This window comes from Podarcis vaucheri (assembly GCF_965113315.1).
Source record: "Podarcis vaucheri genome assembly, chromosome: 9".
Taxonomy (NCBI): Eukaryota; Metazoa; Chordata; class Lepidosauria; order Squamata; family Lacertidae; genus Podarcis; species Podarcis vaucheri.
This window is the reverse complement of record NC_138767.1, coordinates 28,896,755-28,919,118: the sequence shown is the minus strand read 5'-3', so window position 1 is coordinate 28,919,118 and position 22,364 is coordinate 28,896,755. Positions and strand designations below refer to the sequence as shown.

The window sequence follows — 22,364 nt, the reverse complement described above, 5'->3', positions numbered from 1 at the left end:
GAATACATGCAATGTGATGTTAACTAGAGATTATTCTACTCTTCTTAAAAGAGTGGCCAGTTTGAACGGACTCTGAGCTGTTTTGTAATGTCTAATATTAATCTGCACATGCCAAACCAATTTATACAGATATGTGGATTAGATGAGATCAAAGTCCTGCCCATCTGGAGGTTGCAATTTTGCTTATGGTTTTAGCTGTGTGTTACGTGCAATTTCTCTATCTGGTTTTCATATAAAAAGGTTTTTGCTCCCAGATTTCTCAAGGTATGAGCGATATAAGCTGCCAGCGAGTCTGCTTGAATTATCTGTTTGATATTAGGATGGTTTCAAAATGAGCAACTAATTTCCATATAAAAATGGAACACATGTATGGGCTCTCCTAGGCTGCTACCTTCACCCGTGTGTGAATACCTGGTACGATGCATGGAGAAGGCTGAAGAAGAGATGCTGATTCATGTACATTCATCTAGAACCCTATAGCTGACTATTTGCCTAAAGAGCTTCTGGAACTAGAGCTCATATTCTGTGCTTCAGTTTATGGGGCTTACCATTGGCTTCTAGAATTCTCTATAGCATGGTCCAGTGCAGTGTGCTAGTGCAGTGCACTACAGTGCACTCGTAGTATTTTAAGAGTGCTCCCAGCAAACCTTCAAGCTGTTTTTAAAATTCATGTACATTTAAAAGAGACAGCTTGGGGGATTGGCATGAATGTTGCCTGTTGGGAAAGTTGCTGAAGAAATAGTCTGTCTCTATTGGCAGCTCATGTGAGAATTTTAAAAGCGATATTGGAGTTCACTGCAGATAAGGGAATATTTAAAACAACCTGTTTAATTTATGAATCACTCTTCACAACACATCCCAGAGTGATGAATCATAAAAACATCATAAAGCATCAATAAAAAAAATTAAAACAATTTCAGATCCAGTACACATGCATATACATAATATCCATTGAAAGGCTTAGTTGTGCCTCAGAAACTGCAGTGAAGCATGTGCTATTTAATTTGGAATAGTATATTATCAAGGGGTTTCTAGTTATCTCAGTTGCCTTCCTCACTGCCTATGTTTGTTGCTTTTCCCACAGGGAGAGAGGCACAGCGAAGCACACCCCATTTTCTGGACCAGGCCTTATCCCTGTTTACTGGAGTGATGTACATTGCCATGGCGATGAAGAAAACATCTTACTTTGTGAAAAAAGTGTCTGGCAGGATGGAATGTGTCCTCAAAATATGGCAGCTGCTGTTGCATGTGGCTTTTCCCATGGTAAAATACAAGTACACATGCATAATTTGGTTTTGCCTTATGTAAACAGCATAGTTATCTTCAGAGATGATTTAGTTTAAAATAGCCTTGTTGAGAACAGTTGGTGGTAAAGTAGTTGAGGGTGTGCTAAATAATGGCGTCATTATTCTCCTCCAAGTCGTATTTAATTGAAGCCTAAATACCTTTTGAGCTAGCTGGAATTATTCCACAATGGAGATTTTGAAATCGGTATCACATGCAGAAGGTTTTGTATTCAGGGATTAGAATGATCGTTTCAAGGACTCTTTCCCCTTTTCTTTGGTCCTTGATGGTTTTCACTAGCCTTTTCAGGGACTCTTCAGAGCAAGGATGGACATGTTTGATAACACCATTTCCTTCTGTGGTTTTCTGGCAAGGCCACTGATGCGCAGGGCCAGAGTGGGCAGGACTGGACTCTACAGTGACTAGGTCCAGAGGCTAATGTTGGTGGCCCACTTTCTCTCTGTCTCCCTTTTGGTTGTACCTTCCACCACTTTTCCTCCTTCTTTTACCACCCACATGAAACTGGTCTGAGAACCACATAAGATTGGGCTGAGGACTGTCTGTGTCCCTATGGCTGCAGTTTGACCACCTGTAGCCTATGTAATGATTGCCCACTATCTCCTTGTCTGAGTCCTTCTACCTAAAGGTGTGTTGTGGTGTTTCAGGGCACTTGCCTGCACTCTTGACTGTGTAATACAATGGGTAAATATTTGTGAGCTTCCTTAATACCTTTGAAGTTCTCTGAGCATCGCTAAAGCAAAGACAAAATTAAGCTGACTGGCACAATTCATTCTCTCTTGAGATCTAGACAAAAGCAGTTCAAAGCAGAACCCTTAAAGGTGCCCAAGAATCAAACCCCAAAGCCTGTAAAAAAATAGGGGATTCCACATGGCACACAGCACTATTCATCAATGGAAGGTGGAACACTTATGAAGCTCACATTGCTGCTTGCAAGATGACATCATGTCTCCCTGAACAGCTGCCTGCACCTCCTTGGGAAGACATGCCTCACCCTTTGAGAATGATGCCTCCAGAATACATTGTGTGCATATATGCACTTGTCTAGGCCAAAAATACTTGCTGGTGTTGCAATTTGTCACCTTCTGAAAAAGTGCATTCTGTACTTTTTTCTCTTTCCAAATGAAGCATCATGATTGATGATATTCAAACCATTCTGTTCCTCAGCGAGTTTGTCCAGCTAGAGGAGTGTATAGTACTGACATCCTTAATTATGTTACTGTATAGGAACTGCACAGATATGCAGAATTTTTTTTAGGGCTGCTTTATTCTTTATCAGACCATCGTACGAAGAGCCTCTGTGGCATCTTTTTCCAGCCTCCAGTATATTTATATACAGGAGCAAAAATGTAATGCAGAAAATGATTGTTTCCTAAGGTACTGTATAGGGAAAAGAGAGCTCGCTGAGTACAGTGAATTGAAAAAGTCATGTGAGCAGGGCTAGTCTGGGCTATGCTTAGAATTCTGCAGGTTAGTTCTTGCAACTACTTTACCTATGAGCAATCCTAACATTTCCTTAGCTACAAGCAGGCCTTGTAATCCCATGGAGAAACAAGTTACAAAATGGGCTGTATGCATATACAACCAGCAACTATTTCCACAGGTCAGGAGCTCTTTTTCTAGTTACTGTCACCATGTGGATTGCTTCAGCTGTATAAATGCACCTTTTGGTGTACATGGACATTGCTCTGTGTGAGTGTGTGCCAAATCATAGATTGGGGCTGCCTGCATGGCTCTGAACACAGCAGCGTTGCAAACTGAAGTAACAACTCTCTCGAGTAAGACACAGTTGTATGCAATCTTGTCATTTGGCTTGTGCAATAGAACTTCCCCTTTCCTATAGCCCCCAATATACTCTCAGAATCTGCTCTAGAGGGCTGGAGGACTCTCCCATTAAGTTCTTGGGAATGCACAGACAGAAGAGAGGAAGGGGAAGGCCTGCTGTGCAACCAGAACCTGGCTTTTGCAGCACTGGATAAAACTATGTTTTTAAATGAAACCCCAAATTTTAATCATCAAATAATGCAGAAGACTGAGGATAATACACATGGTCCAAAGTAACAGAATGTACATATGGAAGACCCTGGTTAATTTGTTGCAAACAGAGAAGGAAGCACAAGGGCTTCATGCTTTCAATACTTCCAAATTTCCATTTTGACCATCACAGAGAAGGTGTGATTCAGCGATAACCATTGTTGAGAATGCTTTGCAGAGGCAACTGGCTAGCCCGTTTGAAACTTAAGTTCCTTTATTGTTATTCAGTTATAAGAAAGGATCACTACTGATGGGGTTTCCTTCACATCTGTCGAGTTTAGGAGGTGTGGAATTCTTAGTTTCTGTATCTGCAGTTGAAATTTCTGCTTTAGAGCTGCAGGAATTATTAACACTCCAGGCATGCTGTTGCGTTACGCTGTTAGTGATCTGAAATGAGCCACAATATTACTAGGTTGTGTCTGTTCAAATTACGAAGCCTTTGCTGTCCATTTGGTAGCAGCTGATCACTAATAACTGGGAAACAAAAACTTCATTTCCCTCCCTTCCTTATGTGTTTCATTTCAGACCCTGATTTTATCCCAGTCCGACTGGTGGATGGAAGCAGTGCTTATGAAGGAAGAGTAGAAGTGTATCATGCTGGCCACTGGGGAACCATCTGCGACGACCAGTGGGATGATGCAGACGCTGAGGTAGTCTGCAGGCAGCTTGGCCTTGGGTTAGTTTCCCCACCCCAGTATATTGTATTCAGTTCACTGCCAATGAATTGAGATGCAAAAGCAAAGTCAAATGCCTGCACCATGGTTTGAAATGGATCTGATACTTAGGACGGCTGAACAAGCAGCACCACTTGAGCCAAAATAGAGTCTTTTGACCACCTCAGGGTGTAACTAAACGTTGCTGATATTGTGTAGACTCTAAGCTAAAAGGGCAATCTCATGTTTTGTTCTCCTTCTCTTCCATGCAACTTGTAGGGATAGTCCGTGTGTGGTGTGGTGCCACAGATGTCACTTGCAGGATCATCCTTGCCATCATTAAGTGCAGTAGCCCAGTGTGGCTTATTTGCATGACAATTCTCAGATTTGTTCCGCCATGAATTTCATGTTGACTGTAGGTTGTATATTGGAAGTAATCAGGGGAATTCACACATGAGGATAGATTTGAACTCATGCCTGAGAGCTGCACAGGGAGCAGCCCCCTTGTGCTCAATAGAGCTTCTGAGGCCATTTTCTAAACACTGCCCTCCACTTCTGATGTTCAGCATGTTGCTCCTGATATTGGGAATCTTTGGCTTCCAGTATGGAGTGAGGACTGCATCTGTGTTGACGAAAAGAGAGACAAAGGTTCATGTACTTGCAGCATCACTCTTTTGAGCCCAGCCCAAATATACAGTTAGTGTGCCACAGTTTGCTGGTAATTTGTAATTTCGAACACATGCCACATGCTAAAGTAGAATCACATTTACCTTACTTTGAGGTTGACTAGCTTGCCTCTGTCCCATGAGTTTAGTAAATTATAGTTGCCATTAAATATTCCCTATCCACATGCTTTTATGGGAGCCTAAGGACTAGTGAGCTCAAGAAGAAAAAGCAAGATGCCTTAGCAGGTAGCCTCGTCATTCCTAGACTGAAATTTACCATGAGAGGAAATATATAGTGGCCGGGGGTGGATGGGCTAGGAAGAGACGCCAAGCTGTGTATATATGTATATCGTCTCAGTTAATCCAGCTGGAAATGTTCTGCAAATTATAAAATAAAGCCTCTTGGCAATGACCTTCCTATCCTCTCACAGCTTTCACTTGGCATTACTGTGCAATAAAACCCACCAGGATTAGTTTGCCAGTGACAAGAAGAGAATACTGCTCATCTAATTAAATACTTTCTGTATGCTAACCCCTCCCCATTATAGCATATGGATTTCCAGCCTGTGAGGCACTGCATAAGTATATTTTCAGCAGAGCATGTAGAATATCCAGAGTTAGTCATACTCAGAATGCACCTATTGTAACGAGTGGAGATTAAGTCCTTTTTGTATCATTGGGTCTCCTCCGACTTAGTTGGACATCATCACACATCTTTGATATATTTTTTCTTCATTCCTCTGATATAATGATTATTTAAATGAAATGTTTTTGAAATGTTGGTGTTACAGTGTGGTTTTGATCTGCATTGTTTTACCGTTTTGATTCTTTTTAACAAATGTAAGCTGCTTTGGGCACACATTTTAATATGCATGGAAAAGTGAGATATAAATTAGAAATGAAAAGGGATGCATTGCAGTGTAAGTCCCCAGGACACGACTAAACAACAACAACAACAACAAACCACTAGCATTAGTGGTGGCTTTCTTCCTACTGCAAATAGGAGTTTTGGGGGAGCAATTTTCAGCAAGACCACAGCAGGGGAGGAAACACCTAAAGTTCCCCTTTCTGTTTGCTGCAGTATCACCCCTGGTAGCTGTCAGCTGCATTTTTTTAAATAGAAAAATGCATATTTAGTATGTCTTAATGTCTAGTTTGGCCTTTTGTTTCATATTTTCTGGCAGGTGGCAAAAGGATGATATGTTTTACTCAGTGATTCATAAACTCTGCAGGTGTGACATTGAGGGTTGTTTCCTTGATGACTAAAAGAGGCAACCCCCCCCCCAAAAAAAAACCCCTGTTGAGGAAACAGTCTGATGTATTTGCTTTAAATTGTAAGAAACAAGAGCCTTTCTTCCAAAACCAGAATCTATTGTCCTTATATTAATTTCTCTTTGTAAATCACTGTGAGACATTTTAAGTTTTTATTATTGATGTGTTGTTACAACAGGAAGCACATTCTTTCTTGCTGAATTATCTAATTTATCTCTGTTTTGCTGATCCTGTTCCCTTAATCTAGCACCAGTGCTTGTGTCTGCCAGGTCCTCTAGGTTTACGATACTCACTTTTGATAATCTCAACCTGCTTTAGGCTGTGGGCGAAGGAGACGGCCAGATGTCTTATAAACAGATTGAAAAACCGCAGCATATTTTTATGAGTCATGAAGGACATTAAGATAGAAGTTTTTGGGAAAGTAATCTAAAAAGAAACCATGGTGTGCAAAGCACTGTTATGTTTAAGGCTGGATTTTTCAACTATAGATGTCGTAAATGAGTGTCTGGTGTTTTATATACAGAATGAACTTTGCTTTGTACTCTCCCTGTTTTCTTTACACATGACCATGTTCTTCCTGCTTTTTTAAGGGTATATCTCCTTTATTGTCTATTAGCTGTTTGTTTCATTTTGGGGGGGGAATGCAAAAAATAGTCTTATTTTTGTCTTCTCCATACAATTGACTAAACTAAAGAAGAACATGGGGTGGAATATTTATTTTGGTTCTGTTATGACAGAACTGCTAAATATGTACACATTTAATTGGCAATGCAAAATCTATCAAAGGGTTCTTTAGGAAATAAGCATCTTAAGTAGCCACTCTGTTCATCTACTTGGATCAATATTGCTTTGGATTGTAGTATGTGTACCAAAGCAATACAAACCATTTCAGTAGCTAATTTAGAGGCACTTTCTGACCATTTGCCATCATTGATTCTCTGTTTGTTCATGTTTGTGCAGGGGGGTTGCCAAGGCATGGAGCCAGGCTTATTTTGGAGAAGGCTCAGGTCCTGTGCTGTTGGATGAAGTGCGTTGTACAGGAAATGAGCTGTCTATAGAACAGTGTCTAAAGAGTTCCTGGCAAGAACACAACTGTGGCCACAAAGAAGATGCAGGAGTTTCCTGCACACCTCTAGCAGGTAGGCAGCAAAGGTTGCTGAAGTCTTAGAAGTCTATAGATTTTGAATCAAGATGGAATGAAGCCATGGGACATGGGGCCAAGTCAGGGTGACATTTCAATGTATATAGTACAATCATTTTGGGATTAAATTATGAAGTTGGATAAAAGCAACAATGGGAAATGTGCCAGTATTAGGGCTCTCTCCCCTTTTACTTTTTCATAAAACCTTGCAAATTACTAGTGTCTAGCTGTTTAATGAATCTGTTCCAGCACATTTTATAGCACAGATTCTTTTCCCTGAAAGTTGCCTCTTAAACACTACTGGCTCTTATTTTTAATGCTACAGATGGTGCCATCAGACTGGCAGGTGGGAAAGTCAGTCATGAGGGACGACTGGAGGTGCTTTACAACGGACAGTGGGGCACCATCTGCGATGATGGGTGGACTGAACTGAACACACATGTGGTTTGCCGCCAGCTGGGCTTTAAGTAAGGTCCATTTATGTGAGGAGGTTAATTACTTTGCAGATCACTACTGATAATTTTCTGCAAAATGCTATTGTCCAGAATTTCACAGGTGCCCAGTTAACTTCACTGTTATGTCCTAATCAGGAGTACATTTATCTGCAGTAAAACATTATTGAAAAAATTCAACTAGGATTTAAAGAAAAATGGTTAGATTAAGAATCTTAATTATCTTATTTTTGTCAAAAAAACAACACACAACCCATTTCTTAGTTGTCTTTGGTTTGGGAAGGGGGTGCACTTTATCAATTGAATCAGTTTGCTACCAGTCTCTAGTTCAGCAATCCATGTCTGAAAACAGTCCTACTGGAACACATAGTCAAAATAAAAAAAAATCCTTCCAGTAGCACCTTAAAGACCAACTAAGTTAGTTCTTGGTATGAGCTTTCGTGTGCATGCACACTTCTTCAGATACACGTTCTTCAGATACATGTGTGTATCTGAAGAAGTGTGCATGCACACGAAAGCTCATACCAAGAACTAACTTAGTTGGTCTTTAAGGTGCTACTGGAAGGATTTTTTTTATTTTGACTATGGCAGACCAACACGGCTACCTATCTGCTACTGGAACACATGTTTAAATTGCCAACAGAGCAGGCAGGTGCCAATTTTTAAAATGGGAATTGAGATAATCTGGGCTAGTGCAGGCATAGCACTGAGCAGTGCTGTGGTATTGTACACTCCTTCCAACAAATCTAACTTTTGTAGTGTGTGTATTTCAAAGTTTTATTTGCTGTATTAAGAAGGAACTCAGGAACGTTGTTGTTGACTTAAATCTGATTAGTCCTGGGAGGGAGGAAGAATTCACACCCCAGAAGGAAAGAACATGGAAAGTGTATGTACAAGGCAAAGCGGTCAGCAGGATTATATCTATAGCAGCCTTTAGTGTCAGAGGATGAAATAGAATTCTGCATATTGTGTCAAATGAGTGGTTAAATGCTCTGCTGAATCAGGGCCTTTAAAAAGTAAAACATCCATGGATTTCTAGCAACAAGATTTATTTAAAGGTGGTGGACACTGGACAATGTTACTCAAAATAAAATGGATGCTAATTGAAGTTGAACTTAATTGTGCTGTGTGCACTGGAACTGTTATTACATGAAATATTATTGTTTGTTTTTTATGTTGTTCATATGTTCAATACCTCACTCACATTACAAGTGCCAATCTATCTATGTGCAAACAGGAATGGGAAAAGTGTCTCAGAACACTACCCAGAAGAGAACATTGGACCCATCTGGCTGGATGATGTCAGCTGCTCAGGAAAGGAGTCTGCAATCCTCCAGTGTTCAAAGAGGGAATGGGGAAAGCATGATTGCAGCCACAAAGAGGATGTTGGAATAAGTTGCTATAGAGATAACGACAGCCACAGAGCCTCACTGGGTAAGCTCCTCTCTGTAGATGCAAGCTTGGATACAGAGAACCAAGGGACCCCAAAGGTGCTTTAGTTTTGTGGTTCTTGAGCACCAGTCCATCATGCCACATAGCAAACCTTTTTGGGAAACTCATTTATCACCCCAGTTTATGAGGAGGAAAAATATAGGTTTCACCCTATGTTGGGAAATGGTAAACAGAGTCAAAGAACAGCATTTCAATGAGAAGTAAACATAGTAATGAAGATTAGACAGCTTATAAGGAATTTATTTAAGAATTGCATCATGTCTTTCAACTTAACAAAGAGCTCTATTAAGTATATCTTGGTACCATACCAACTTTATAACTTGAGGCATACTGTTAAACAAATTATAGTGTTTACAGCATTATTGAACTAGAGTTTCTTTCCATCTTGCATGCTTTGCTAAATGAATTTCCAGTCATGTTATTTTTGCTAAATGAATTTCCAGTCATATTATTACTCTTTCCCTCATCTCTTTTCATTGCTGTTCTTTTACACTTCTTAATATTCCAGAGCTTTTATTACACCAGCAGCATAATGTAAATAGTATTTCTGCGTGGGTGAGACCATGAGAATGGGAACACTTAAACCCCAAATAGCTGGGGTTCATATCATAGTGGCCATTCACATAGATACTAAATGAACATCTGTGCTGCTCTGTTCATGAAACTATGGAACTTAACCTGAGCTGGAAAGGGTCCAATATGGTTAAATACTGCCAGATGGTAAAATTCCCTTTGGGTACCTGAAAATTGTATTAATTTAACAGTTGTGAATGAAACTTCCAAGTAGTAACAAGCTGGTTGAGAATAAAATCTGCTCCATTTTACTGCTAATATCCTGTGTTGCTGCCCAGGTAATATGAGCAAAGTCTGAACTGAAATTATATTCTTGTAGAGTAAGCATTTTTGGATGATGACAAAAATGAGGTGAAAATTTTGACATTTTGGATGCAGTCACTGATGTTGCACAGCTTAACCTCCGTAAATTTGAAAGAGGTTAGGCGAGGCTCCTACAGAAGAACCACCGATATAAACAAATGTTACAGTAATTAGATTATTAACTATTTTCATATCTATTGTAATATATTTGGAGGGAATGAATCTCATAAACAGTTTCTGAAGTTTAAGAAAGGTTAAAAAAAATGTAGAGTTGGAAAAATCTGACAATGCAGCTAGATAAAAATAAGCATTAAGACTTGATTTTTGCAAATATTTTGAAGAACCTAAGAATTGCTTTGCTGGATCAGACTGAGGGCAAAACATACTGCTAAATGCCTGGCATGCAAGCTGCATCTGGATCCCCCCCCCCCATAATTAGTTATGGCACAGGAACACAATTGCCAGCAGGAGGTTTCCCTTCCTTCTCAGGAACAACTGGAATGAAAATCTACCTCCATACGCCAGTGTAGCTTTGATGCTTGAAAAGCCTTCCATTGACATCAACAGCCTCATGGGAGGCTGGCTGTTTTCTTCCTGATTGCAGCCAGGGAGGGAAGGAATAAACCTTCTGCCTCCACATGCTGGTCACATTTGGATCTCCCCCAGGGCTGGCCCTCCAATGAGGCCTGGTGAGGCAGCTGCCTCAGGTGGCAGGGTCCACTGGGACAGCTGATCCCAAGGTCAATATTTCTTCCCCTTTTGTTCCTCATGTAGATCTTCCCTCGCCCCTTCATCATGGGTGTGGGAAATGACATTTTGGGGTCTGCCACAGGTGCCCAAATGTCTTGGACCAGCCCTGGCTACCCTACTCCTGTAATTGGTTAAACCAGAAAACCCAGATAGGTAGCATGCAAGCTATACTTTTAGCATAATGTGCATTTTGGCCCTGGGAGAGGACCCATCTAGTTCAACAATCCATTTCCAAACAAAGTGCCAGCAAGCCCAGCCTTTCATCCATGGGATTTATCACGTGTAGACGACGTGCAGGGTTGCTTCCAAATGAGTCATTTTAATGTGCCAAGGAAGTGCTATTAATGGATCCTTTCTTGTGTTGAAGCTGTTGTGTGACTTTTTCACCCTGTAGTCACTTTAGAACTTCAACCACGATCACTGCACTGTGGCCAAGTGTAGTTAGAGCTGTGAGCTGGGTGTGCAATGATGCAAAATGAGTTCCAGTCAGTCTGGATATACTCAGCCTGCATATGTTAAAATGTATATAATAAATTCAAAGGCAAGGATAATGTGACATTTGCTATGTTTGATTTCAATATGCAAGCAATTGTTAGTTTCATCTGTTCTTTCATCTGTTAATGCTCTGTTGTGCATTAGGAAAATGTAATTTGAGCTGTTGTGCAACAATAATACATTATTAATAGCAGAAGACCTTTCTATGACACTGGCTGCTAAACTCTTGAGGAAACGTAAGGTTAGAAGAAAATGTATTGATTGCATTTATGAGTTCATCGAGTAATGATGATCAGCCTTTGGCTGTAAAGGCCTTTGGGAATTGGCAGTCTGCCATACCGTTCTTCAGAGAAGATTAAAGTGTAACTGAGCCAGTCAAGGTTTTCAATTCCCTCTCACCCAAGAAATGTTTGGTAGTGCTACAGAAAAGCTTCAAACAGGGGAGTGTCCTAGATATGTGCCAGGAAACAAACTACAAAACAAAGCAACTATACCCGATCACAGAACTGAAAGGGGTTTGATTAGAGCAATTATAATGTGCATCTTCAACTAGGCTCTGCCGTATACACCAGCCTTCCCCAACCAGATGACCAGCCAATATTTTGGACTACAACTCCCATCACATGTGCTGGCACTGGGTTGGGGAAGGGTGATTTAGACTGTGCGTAGCTAACTGTATGTTTGAGTAGTCACCCCCATAAAAAACAGCAACTCAAAGCACGTTACAAAACCCTAGAATTCCAAGCAGGAAGTTGTAGCATAAACTTCTGGCTGACATTCTCTCTTTGTCCATGAAAGAGAGGAATCAAGCTGTGATCCACACCTGCCACCTGAATGTCTAGCAACATATTATTATGAATTTGGGGGTGCAAGACAGCATAAAGTCTAGATCAAGCTAGTATCAGGATTTAATTACATTCTCCACTGATACAGGATTATTTAAACTGGACACTTGTAATCACTGTACTTTTGCTTGCATCTGTGTCAAAATACGGTGCACAATTTTTGCAGGAAAGTTAGCTTCCTGTGTTACATTCCTAAATCCTTCACAGACTCTTTAGTAACATTTTCTCCCATTCAGCCTGCAACCTCTAAATTTGGAAAAGTGGAATAGATTTGGGAATCAGCAGACTGAGAATATGTTCTTGTGGATACCAGAGAGGAAATTCATTTCACATTAGACTCTAGATTTGCTGAACAAGTTGGCATGGATGTCATAAAAGTTACAAGACTAAAATGCTTTCATCACTGGTGTACAAACCTGGAATGCTTGAACTTGAACCCCAGTTGACAACTTTCCTTCAATGTGATGAAAATTAGCTAGGGTAATGGTTCTTGCTACTATTGCTGTGTGCTAACAGCTGTAACTTATTCCCAGGGCCTCCTATCAGATTGATGGATGGTGAAAATAAGAAAGAGGGCCGCGTGGAGATCTTTATCCACGGCCAGTGGGGGACAATTTGTGATGATGGATGGTCCGATAAGGATGCAGCTGTGGTATGTCGACAACTTGGCTTCAAGTAAGATAAATTATTTAATAGTCCTTAAATACTTTATCTGGTTTCCATACATTATTGTCTATAGATTGTGCAAGTTCATAGAATTAAATGTTGGGCCCCTCCAGACTGGCGTTTATTGTGGTGTGGGTGTATTTGGCAACATGTTACTGACACAATGATAGTACATTGGTAGTAGATTTGTTCTGCTTTATTAGTTATTTTGTCATGCTTCCCCAGTTCTAACACATTCTTGCTGTTTGGAGGGGCTGAAGCACAACAAAATTGGATTAAAACAACAACTAAGAACACTCGTGGCATGAAAATTTGTGGGATTTCAGCAGCAAGCTGCAGGATTTGCACTGATTAGAAATGGAACTAGATTCAAGTAGTATTGAAAGCAGGGTCACATATGGTCACCCCAATTGCAACATGAGCACAAATCATTATGCAATGAAAAGTATATCTGGAGAGGACCATTGACCATTTAATGTGCAATTATTAATCTTATTTATTTATTTATTTATTTATTTATTTATTTATTTAATTTGACACCCTTCATCACAGTTAGTTGGATCACAATTAAATCTCATTGAAATCAAATGCTAATATCACCCCCATTTATTTTAGTGGGCATAAAGCATGACTAATTTAGTATTGCTGCAATCCATGGTTTTTACTTAATTCTATAACACCATTATTAGTAAGCTGCACTCAGCTTTGGTGAGTTATCTTGGGTGGGGCTGTTTCTTTGAGCAACAGACCTCACTTGAAATATGACATATTTCAACTTGCCTTTAAAACTCCATTCAGTTTCAAGACAGGACTTTACATTGTGTTATAAAATAAAGCAACCTCCCTGAAGAGGTTAAAATACTTTTCATGCTGGAGCTGCCAAGTTGCTTTTCTCCAGCACAATATAAACAGATTTTCAAAACTTGCCAAGAGTATCAGTGTAACAGGATTCATATGAAAGAAGCATAATGTAGTTTATATGTTGCTCATGTGCTGCCCATTAGATTGATTCAATGCCTTCTGGTGCTTGATCGCAAACTGTAGCAACATTTATGGGGCATTTCCAAACAACAAAAGATGACAAGTTTAGTAGCATGCATGACAACACCAGAAGGCATTGCTAGTAATTTTCCCTGAAACCACAGGAAAAATGACAAGCAGATGTAGTACAATTTGCACTGTTATTTTCATCATGGCGAGCAGACCAAGTTGCCCCCATGTATCACTCAGAGAAGGAGCTGCAAGGAATATGCTTCCCTTTCCCTGCAAGGAAGTATACTGTGTCCCAACTGGTAGTTGTCCAGGGACTTCAAAGATTAAGGGAAGCATGTTTCTATGTCTGTCACCAGCCAAGGCACTCTGGACTACTGAGATGCTTCCTCCCCTGCTTTCCTGCCTCATCCATTAGCTACTTCAGTGCCTGCTTTCCTTTCACCTCCTAATTCCCTTTCCCTTTCCATTAAAAAATTAAAAATCTTTTTGTATCATGGCAATAAATTGTGAGCCTGCAGGCAAGGACTGCCTTGTCTTTTAACATATATATACTGAACTTCTAAAATCCTAAAAAGCATAACAACACAGTTGTCTCTACCTTTTTTTCCTGATTTGGACATAGCTATAATGCAAGAGTATGGTCACAGGATGCATGACAGAAACTTTGAACAAGCTTGAAGTGTGATTTAGCAGGAAAATTACATTTTGCTGTTCAAGGTGCAGCACTCCCCTAAGTCCTGTGTGTCAGTCAAACTGCACATTATGTTGGACATGTAGCCTGCAGCTGCATATGCAATTTTTCTTAGTCAAAAGTAAGTGTGGAGGCCCAGGTCTAGATCAGAAGCAAGGTGCATGTGGAGGGGAGGTTTAATCCTCCCTTTCACCCGCTGAAACTTCTACCTGCACCTGGCCCCCAGCCCAGCCCAGCAGTTACTGATAGTAGAACACCTCCCATTCATGCCCATGGGGGCTTCTTTACTATCAGTAACAGTTGTGTGCAGGGGAAGGAGGATTAAACCTCCCCTCCCCATGGTAACTTTTGAGTAAGAAAAAAGTTGCATAAATAACTGCAGGCTACATACCGTGGGTGGCGCTGTGGGTTAAACCACAGAGCCTAGGACTTGCCGATCATAAGGTCGGTGGTTCGAATCCCCGTGATGGGGTGAGCTCCCGTTGCTCGGTCCCTGCTCCTGCCAACCTAGAGGTTTGAAAGCACCTCAAAAGTGCAAGTAGATAAATAGGTACTGCTCCGGAGGGAAGGTAAACGGCGTTTCCGTGTGCTGCTCTGGTTCGCCAGAAACGGCTTTGTCATGCTGGTCACATGACCCAGAAGCTGTACGCTGGCTCCCCCGGCCAATAAAGTGAGATGAGCGCCACAACCCCAGAGTCGGCCACGACTGGACCTAATGGTCAGGGGTCCCTTTACCTTTACCTTTACCTTACATACTAGACAGCAGCGTGCAGACTACATACTAAACCTCTGGTAGCGGCAATGGGAGGATAATCACATAGCGGTTCTAATAAAAGAAAAAAGTTGCATTAAAACAAATGCCTTTCAAAATACCCTAAAAACATAATTTCAACCTGAAATAGTGAACATATTGCCCTCATTTTTATCTCATACTAGAGTCCATAATGGACACCCTGAATTTCTCTTACATCATCCTAATGGTTAGTAAAGTTCAGTGAGTTTGTGTTGCAGGATATCCCTATTAGGTTTTGTGCCATTTTGATTTACATTGCTCAGGAAAGGAATTTGCCTTGTGTTATCTTGTCTTTCCCATAGGACCATATTTAATACATGATGAAGACTTTTCCTCCCTTTGCTTACACATGCTAAGTTATGCTGTGGGAAGTAATATTTCTTGCAAGGGAAAAGAGAGGAGTTTCCTTCTATTTCCACACATTTTTCTTGAATGTCCAGCTTAGCAAATATATTCCTTACTTTCGCAGCTAGTGTTCAGTGTGATCACCCCCAATTTCCAGCTGTTTCTAGTTCAGAAGAACTGGGCCAGATGCCTCCAGTCACCATCAACATATGATAAACAAAGCAGGCAGGGTTTGAGTTTGATGCAATCAGTTGCTGTTAGCTGAATTTCTTAAGTGTGGTAGAAAGCTTGAGTAACTGAGTGCTTAAATACTCAGGAAAATTGGGCAGCGGGGCCACAACAGAGATGTGTTGCACTGTTGGTAGCAAATATTAGATTTTAATACAAAGAGCCAGAGAATTGCAGAAGAAGCAAAAGACTGGATAGAAATTCTTGTGCCTCAATACAAGCTGATATAGTTTCCCCCAGGAATGTTGTGCATGGGATTGTACATGGCTTATATCTCATGGGTGGGATTCAGGGTTTTTATTCTGCTCACTTTTTATTCAGGGTGCCTGAGGAGTTTGGAGAGTGTCATTTGTTCTATTCTACAAATCTCTCTGGTGGTAAGCATTCAGTACCACCAGAGAATCAGTTGAGAAGCATGACTGGTTTATGTGGAGGTTATAGGACAGGTTATATGACTTCCTAGTTAATCCCACACTTTCTAGTGCATTTCCCCATTGGTTTCCTTAACACAAAGTGTGGGCTCATTGCACCAATGTGTGCCAGAGTCCTTTAAGCCACTTTAATTGAGCAAACTTAAATGTTGCAGTATGCAGTGGAATCCCTCCCACAAAAGAGTGCAAGTCTGGCGGGGACCTAAGCTAAACATCTGATGACAATCCTGTTTTCATGTGAACACTGAAACATAGGACTGGTGTAGCTTCAAAACTGGCTTTCTTAAATTCAGTCGAGAGACAGATTGTGTATTGCCATGAAATGCTGAAAAGTCCAAAATGCTACTGTTCATGCCACATTTTATTAAATACAATAATGGAAAAAAGCTTGCCCAGCTTTGAGGAAATGTGCATATAATAAATTCCTTCTCTTTTTAAATTCCACTATATACCACTTATGTGGTCTAGGAGCTTCAACATTTCCCAAGAAAAACAATCTAAAGCAAACAAATTCCTCACCTTACTTATGGTGGCTCAGATATAAATCTCAGCTATGTATGGAAAACCTAGAGGGTCTTGAGGTTTCTTTAAATACCTCTGATTTACACTTGTGCCACTTAAACTGAAGAAATTAACTTATTTGGGAAAAATACAGAAAACTTGTCAGCATGTATAAATACTTACAGTACGTTTAATGAATGAACCACACAATCCTACTTGCAGAAGCCAGAAATGGAACCTGGGACCTTTCACATGCAAAATATGCACTATAGCTAAGCTACAGCCCTTCTCAAATGCATGGCTGCCATGAAAATTAGCAGCCCTGTGTCTCCTGACCCCCTTCCCCTCCATGGCTATTGCATCGAATCCATGCCTCTGTAAGTTAGACAGATGACTACTGTGGACAGAATCTCTTCTGCACTGGCACCAAGACTGTGTACCTTCCTTTTTAGGCATATTTGCCTGCTGCCATTATTATCAGAAGGCTAAACCTGTTCTATTCATCTGACTCACTGATACACTTAATATTGATTTTCTTATCGTTGCTGTGAGTCTTTTACATTTTATGTTTTTCTGATGTTTTGTTTTTCTTTCCCTGCTGTTTGGTTTTTCTGTTTCATATGTTCTCAAGTTGTTAGATTTGTTCTACAGTTGGTATTTATATTGTTGTATCTTTTGTTCATAAGTTGGCTTGAGAATCAAAATGGTGGAAAGCTGAGGTATAAATATTTTAGTCAAATAGAATTTACTTGTGTTCAGATGTCGTGACACTCGGTGTCCCCACCCACCTCTGCTGTTGGCAGCCAATGACATGCTGCAGGTATGAGCAATTGCTGAATGCCAAGACATTCATAAGTTCTACTAGACAATGCAAAGGTTGAGAATGGTGATTAGACCATGTGGAGGAGCTTGACGCATGGTCGCCATGCATTCACATGAATCATTTGTCTTTGCTATTCAAGCCCAAAACCCTCTTGATCACGTAGAACTAACTGTGTGGCTCTGTATTGTGTTCTTTGGCATTAGATTGTTTTTCTGGAAGAATACTGAAATTTGTAGATTGCATCAGTGGAATGGAAAAGAAACATTGGTTGCATGCATGATTGCCAAAGTTTGGTAGACTTTCTAAATATTAAGATGATGATGTTCCATAAAAAATAAATCCAAGTAACTGGAATGAAAAAGCTTATAGATTTGGCTATCTTCCTAAACCTCAGTTAATATTTTACACCTGTACATTAGTGAGCTTGCTGTAGTCACAAATTAATATTTATAGTGGGAAAATGTAACATAAAATGTAGTAAGTACTTTTGAAATCATAAAAATGTCAGCCAATGAAAACATGACCAAGACATAGCAGCAATGGAAAGAACATGCATGTGTTAAATAAACAAGGTTATAAAGTAAACATTATAGCACAAAAAGCACTCCTTTGGTGCTTTAAATTACATCGCCCTCTTATATGTGATGGGGGAATAAGGTAAGGTAAAGGTACCCCTGCCCGAACGGGCCAGTCTTGACAGACTCTGGGGTTTGTGCGCCCATCTCACATCTAGAGGCCGGGGGCCAGCGCTGTCCGGAGACACTTCCGGGTCACGTGGCCAGCGTGACAACGCTGCTCTGGCGAGCCAGAGCCGCACACGGAACGCCGTTTACCTTCCCGCTGGTAAGCGGTACCTATTTATCTACTTGCCCCCGGGGGTGCTTTCGAACTGCTAGGTTGGCAGGCGCTGGGACCGAGCAGCGGGAGCGCACCCCGCCGCGGGGATTCGAACCGCCGACCTTTCGATCGGCAAGCCCTAGGCGCTGAGGCTTTAGCCCACAGCGCCACTCGCGTCCCTTGATGGGGGAATACCTGTGTATAATTTGGGCATGTAATGGAAATTTATTCTAATACCAAATGTTCTTTATATGTCCATTGAGAACTCTTTATTTTGAATGTAGTGTTGCTCTCTAAAACTATTGCAATCTGCATCATGTTATACTTTAGCCACCAAACAGTATCTAACAGAGAGGAGCCTCTATCTAGATTAAAATCAGAGTGAAGCCTGCAATCCTGTATATATTTACTTGGTACTATGTCTCACTGAAGTCATAAAAGCATGAATAGAAGTTGTTCAGCTCAAACATGTCTGTCCATGGTTTGCTTTGAGATGCCTTATATGGTAGCCCAGCAAATACAGCTGGGGCTTATGAAGAAATCCATGTTATGTAGGAGTCTATCTTAAGATAACATTGCACAGGAAGCTCTAATAACAAGGCCTCTTGTTCTAGCATGAAATGCCCCAGGTTTTCAGAGTTAAAGAAATCACTTTTCTTTATTAAGCAAGAGCCAATGTTGTTGAACATTGTTGTGTTTCCGGAGATGCACCACAGGATGCCGTATTAAGCAATTTGTAGTTATCTGGATTTACTCAACGGCCATATATGATGGTCATTAGCATGAAAAATAAGTATGGAAGGGCTCTGAGTCGCTTTGGTTTATGATATATATGCAATAATAAGTTGTATTTAAGGATAGATTAAGCAATGGCTGTTCAATATGAACTAATTTCCTTATGGTACCCAAGGAAATTGAGCTGTTAAATATCCTTGGATGGATCTTGAAAAGAAGTGCTTAACTTTGGATTCCAGCAGTAGATGTAACTTTAAAAAGGTCTCCTGCACTTTGTCACTGTCTGGCAGACTTAGCTCAAATATGGGGAAAAACAGCTGTCAGGGAGTTGAACATTCCTTGCAATATCTGCAATCTATATAATTGTTCATGTGTGAAGGGGGGTGAGAGAGAACTTGGAACAAGAAGAGGCATGTAGTTTGTGGCTAACGAGTTAAACAAATAATCTTAGGTCCATTTTGTGAAGATGGACGGATAGTGCTGCTTAAGGTCATTATTCTTTGGGTTTCCTTGCTATACACGTGCAACTCATACAAATTCAAATTTCTAGGCTCTTTCATTCTTTGTTATGGACCATTGGGGTTTTCTGAAATTTTGTTTGCATTTGTTTTATTGGACTTTTGATTATCTATTTGTCCCTTTTCACAAATAAGTTTTAAAGTGACTTGCAACAAAGGTAACATTCAGAAATGTAATACATAGCAAACTTATCAATTAATACAATACATCTAACTAAAAGGGTTCATCCACAATAGTCAGTTGTATATCTTGCCCCATCACAAAAAAGGAGGGACTGCTAAACTAGCCCCCGAAACCCCATTCTCCTTTGCTACCCAAACCTCTCCAAAGGCCTCAGCTTAATAGTATTTTTACCTGTATTGTTGGTTTTAGTGTTGAACTGATCCAACTGACCAGGTGTGCCAACCCTAGGGGGACAAGGTATCTTCGCCCCCCCACCTCAATATTTGTTGGAAGTGGGCTGGGCCCCTCAATGTTGAGGGGGCAGACGAGGTTGAGCGTGGAGCCAAGTGCAGCACACCTCCAGTGACTGGCTCCCCCTTAATGCTCAGCCTCCTCCAGACATTGCGATGACATGACATGACCTCACACATTCGCAATGCACATCTGGGCCCTGTCAATATTGGGGGCATCTTGGTGTCTCTGCAGTTGATTGAACTATATAAAAGAGTTACCTCTAATGTTAGTTGTACTAGAGTATACCCATTTAAATTTATGGAGAACATGACTAACTTAGGTCTATTAATTTCATTTCATTAGCAAAACTTAGTTGGATACAATCAATATGTTCATGTCCCGGGAACTGAGGAAAAATTCATGTTATAAAACTTTTTAATGGAGTGCACTGGATTTTTGTTTTCATGGAGGATATTTTAAGCATGCTTCAAACCATCAAAGCATATACTGTTGCACAATCCTATTTAACCTTTATACGAAACTGCCAGAAGTTGTCATCCAGAGTTTTGGGGGTAAAGTATGTTGACCAACCCAGCTCCCTCTTGCCATTCCAGCAGAATCAGGAGAAGCTGTTTGTTTAAGGTATTGGACTGATACGTGGAATCAGTAATGGGCTGGATGAAGGTCAGTAAACTTAATATGAATCCTGACAAGGAGATACTGCAGATTGGTGGCTCTGGGCAGCAGGCAAGCTACTTGCTCTGGAGGAGGTAGCACTCCCCAAAAAAGAGCAGGTGTGTAGCTGATTCCAACTTATGCAGGTGCAGAGGGAATGATTTTTACTCTGTAGGTCATACAGTTCATAATTTTAAGAGCTGATATAAACCAATGTATTAATTATGACTAAAGTAATACTTTGGCTTATATTAACTTCATAAGGACTAAGCAAAATGGCATCTGCCCTTGAAAGGAACTTTTTTTTTTATAAGCAGTGCTGTCTGCGATTGTATAGGGTATTTTGGGGGGATGGGAGGTAGCTTTCACCCATAAAAACTGCTTGCATGGTTTGCCTAATAATTTGCAAAAGTCAGCAAGTCAGAACGGATGTCTCCCTTACCTACAGTAGGGTTGAATTTATCAGCCTCTTGAACACTAAAAAAGGACATCTGCAATGCACATTTAGATGCTGAGATTGAGAACTCTCCATAGAACTATGTGTTTTATTCACTTAGATAATGTGGACATCCTAAGAGAACACTATGATTGCAGACTGGTTTCCTGTATAGTAAGTGCCTTATACTAAGGTTTATAGCCAATCTAGGATTGGCAGGGACAGCAAAAACATTTTATAGTATATTTCCCCAACTTCAAATTATGTTGTGTGATTCCTGGCTGAGAAACAGTGAAACTGTAAGAATGAAATAATTTTAATCCTGGAGTATTCATTTCTTTCTGTTTATACAAGTTGGTTGGAAGTGGGTTTAATAATGTTGGCAGATGACACAAGTCTTTGTAAAAGACACATGATGAAGCTTGCAGTGACCGATGAGTATACAATAAATTTGATTTATAATTGCTCTCTGGGAAAGCAGCGTCTCACATTATATCACATTCTTCCCTTATAAACTGATAAATGTAGAATTGATATTACAGTATATGATACCCAAACATGGTTTAAGAAGTAATTGAACATGAAAATGTTAGATGTTGACCAAAGGAACAGCATAATGGGCTGGATCCAGACATGACTCCCATCAGAAGTGGGGAGGTAACTTTTGTTGATTTTAGACCAGTGTGAGAATGGTGCAAAAGTTGACTTCTCACACTTTGCCACTGGATCCATGGATAGAAGGAGCTGTTCAGTTTGCAGAAGCTGAAGTATAGCTACTCGGATGATAAAATATGTCTTCTTGTCAGATACCTGTGACCTAGCTCCTACAAGCAACAGAAATGGGAAATCTGTTTTTCAACTGTAGCATTGCAAACTGCAGATAGGGATTGGCATGTCTGAAAAGGAAAAAAAGTCCCTGCATATAGAAAACTGGATGTCAGAAAGAAGGGTTCTCAACCAACTTTCTTCCTGGCATGTTAAATTTCTACACACAGGGGATGTTTCGTTTGGAGGAGCATTTAACCCTCTTGAAAGCTGAAGTAGTATGCCTCAAACATAAGTTTATCATCTAACTGGCTGCTTGTGGCGACTGGTGTTGCTTGTGTCAGTACAAAATTAAATGGGCTTTTGTTGGGGCCCTGTATACCGCTTATTAATTATTTGATGTGCAATATTAATGATTTATTTCAGAGTGCCTTATTTGTAGGCAAGGTCTGCAGCAAAAAGTAGCATAAGGATTCTTCCCTGTCTGAATGAGTTTAGCTTCCTAGAAGAGTCACACTATAAAATACATTATTTTTAACTCACACAGCTGCTGATTTTATGCAAAGATTAAACGGATTAAGGAAAATATATAG

At 40.4% G+C, this 22,364-nt stretch overlaps 1 protein-coding gene across 1 annotated transcript in view; it reads left to right on the top strand.

The window, feature by feature from the left end:
* PRSS12 (serine protease 12) overlaps nt 1–22,364 on the top strand; it is a 43,725-nt gene that overhangs the window by 11,591 nt on the left and 9,770 nt on the right. The window contains 7 exon segments of the mRNA XM_082237134.1: nt 1,014–1,075; nt 1,077–1,263; nt 3,862–4,012; nt 6,887–7,065; nt 7,393–7,534; nt 8,757–8,953; nt 12,471–12,612. Of these exon segments, the coding sequence (XP_082093260.1) occupies nt 1,014–1,075; nt 1,077–1,263; nt 3,862–4,012; nt 6,887–7,065; nt 7,393–7,534; nt 8,757–8,953; nt 12,471–12,612 (1,060 nt within the window).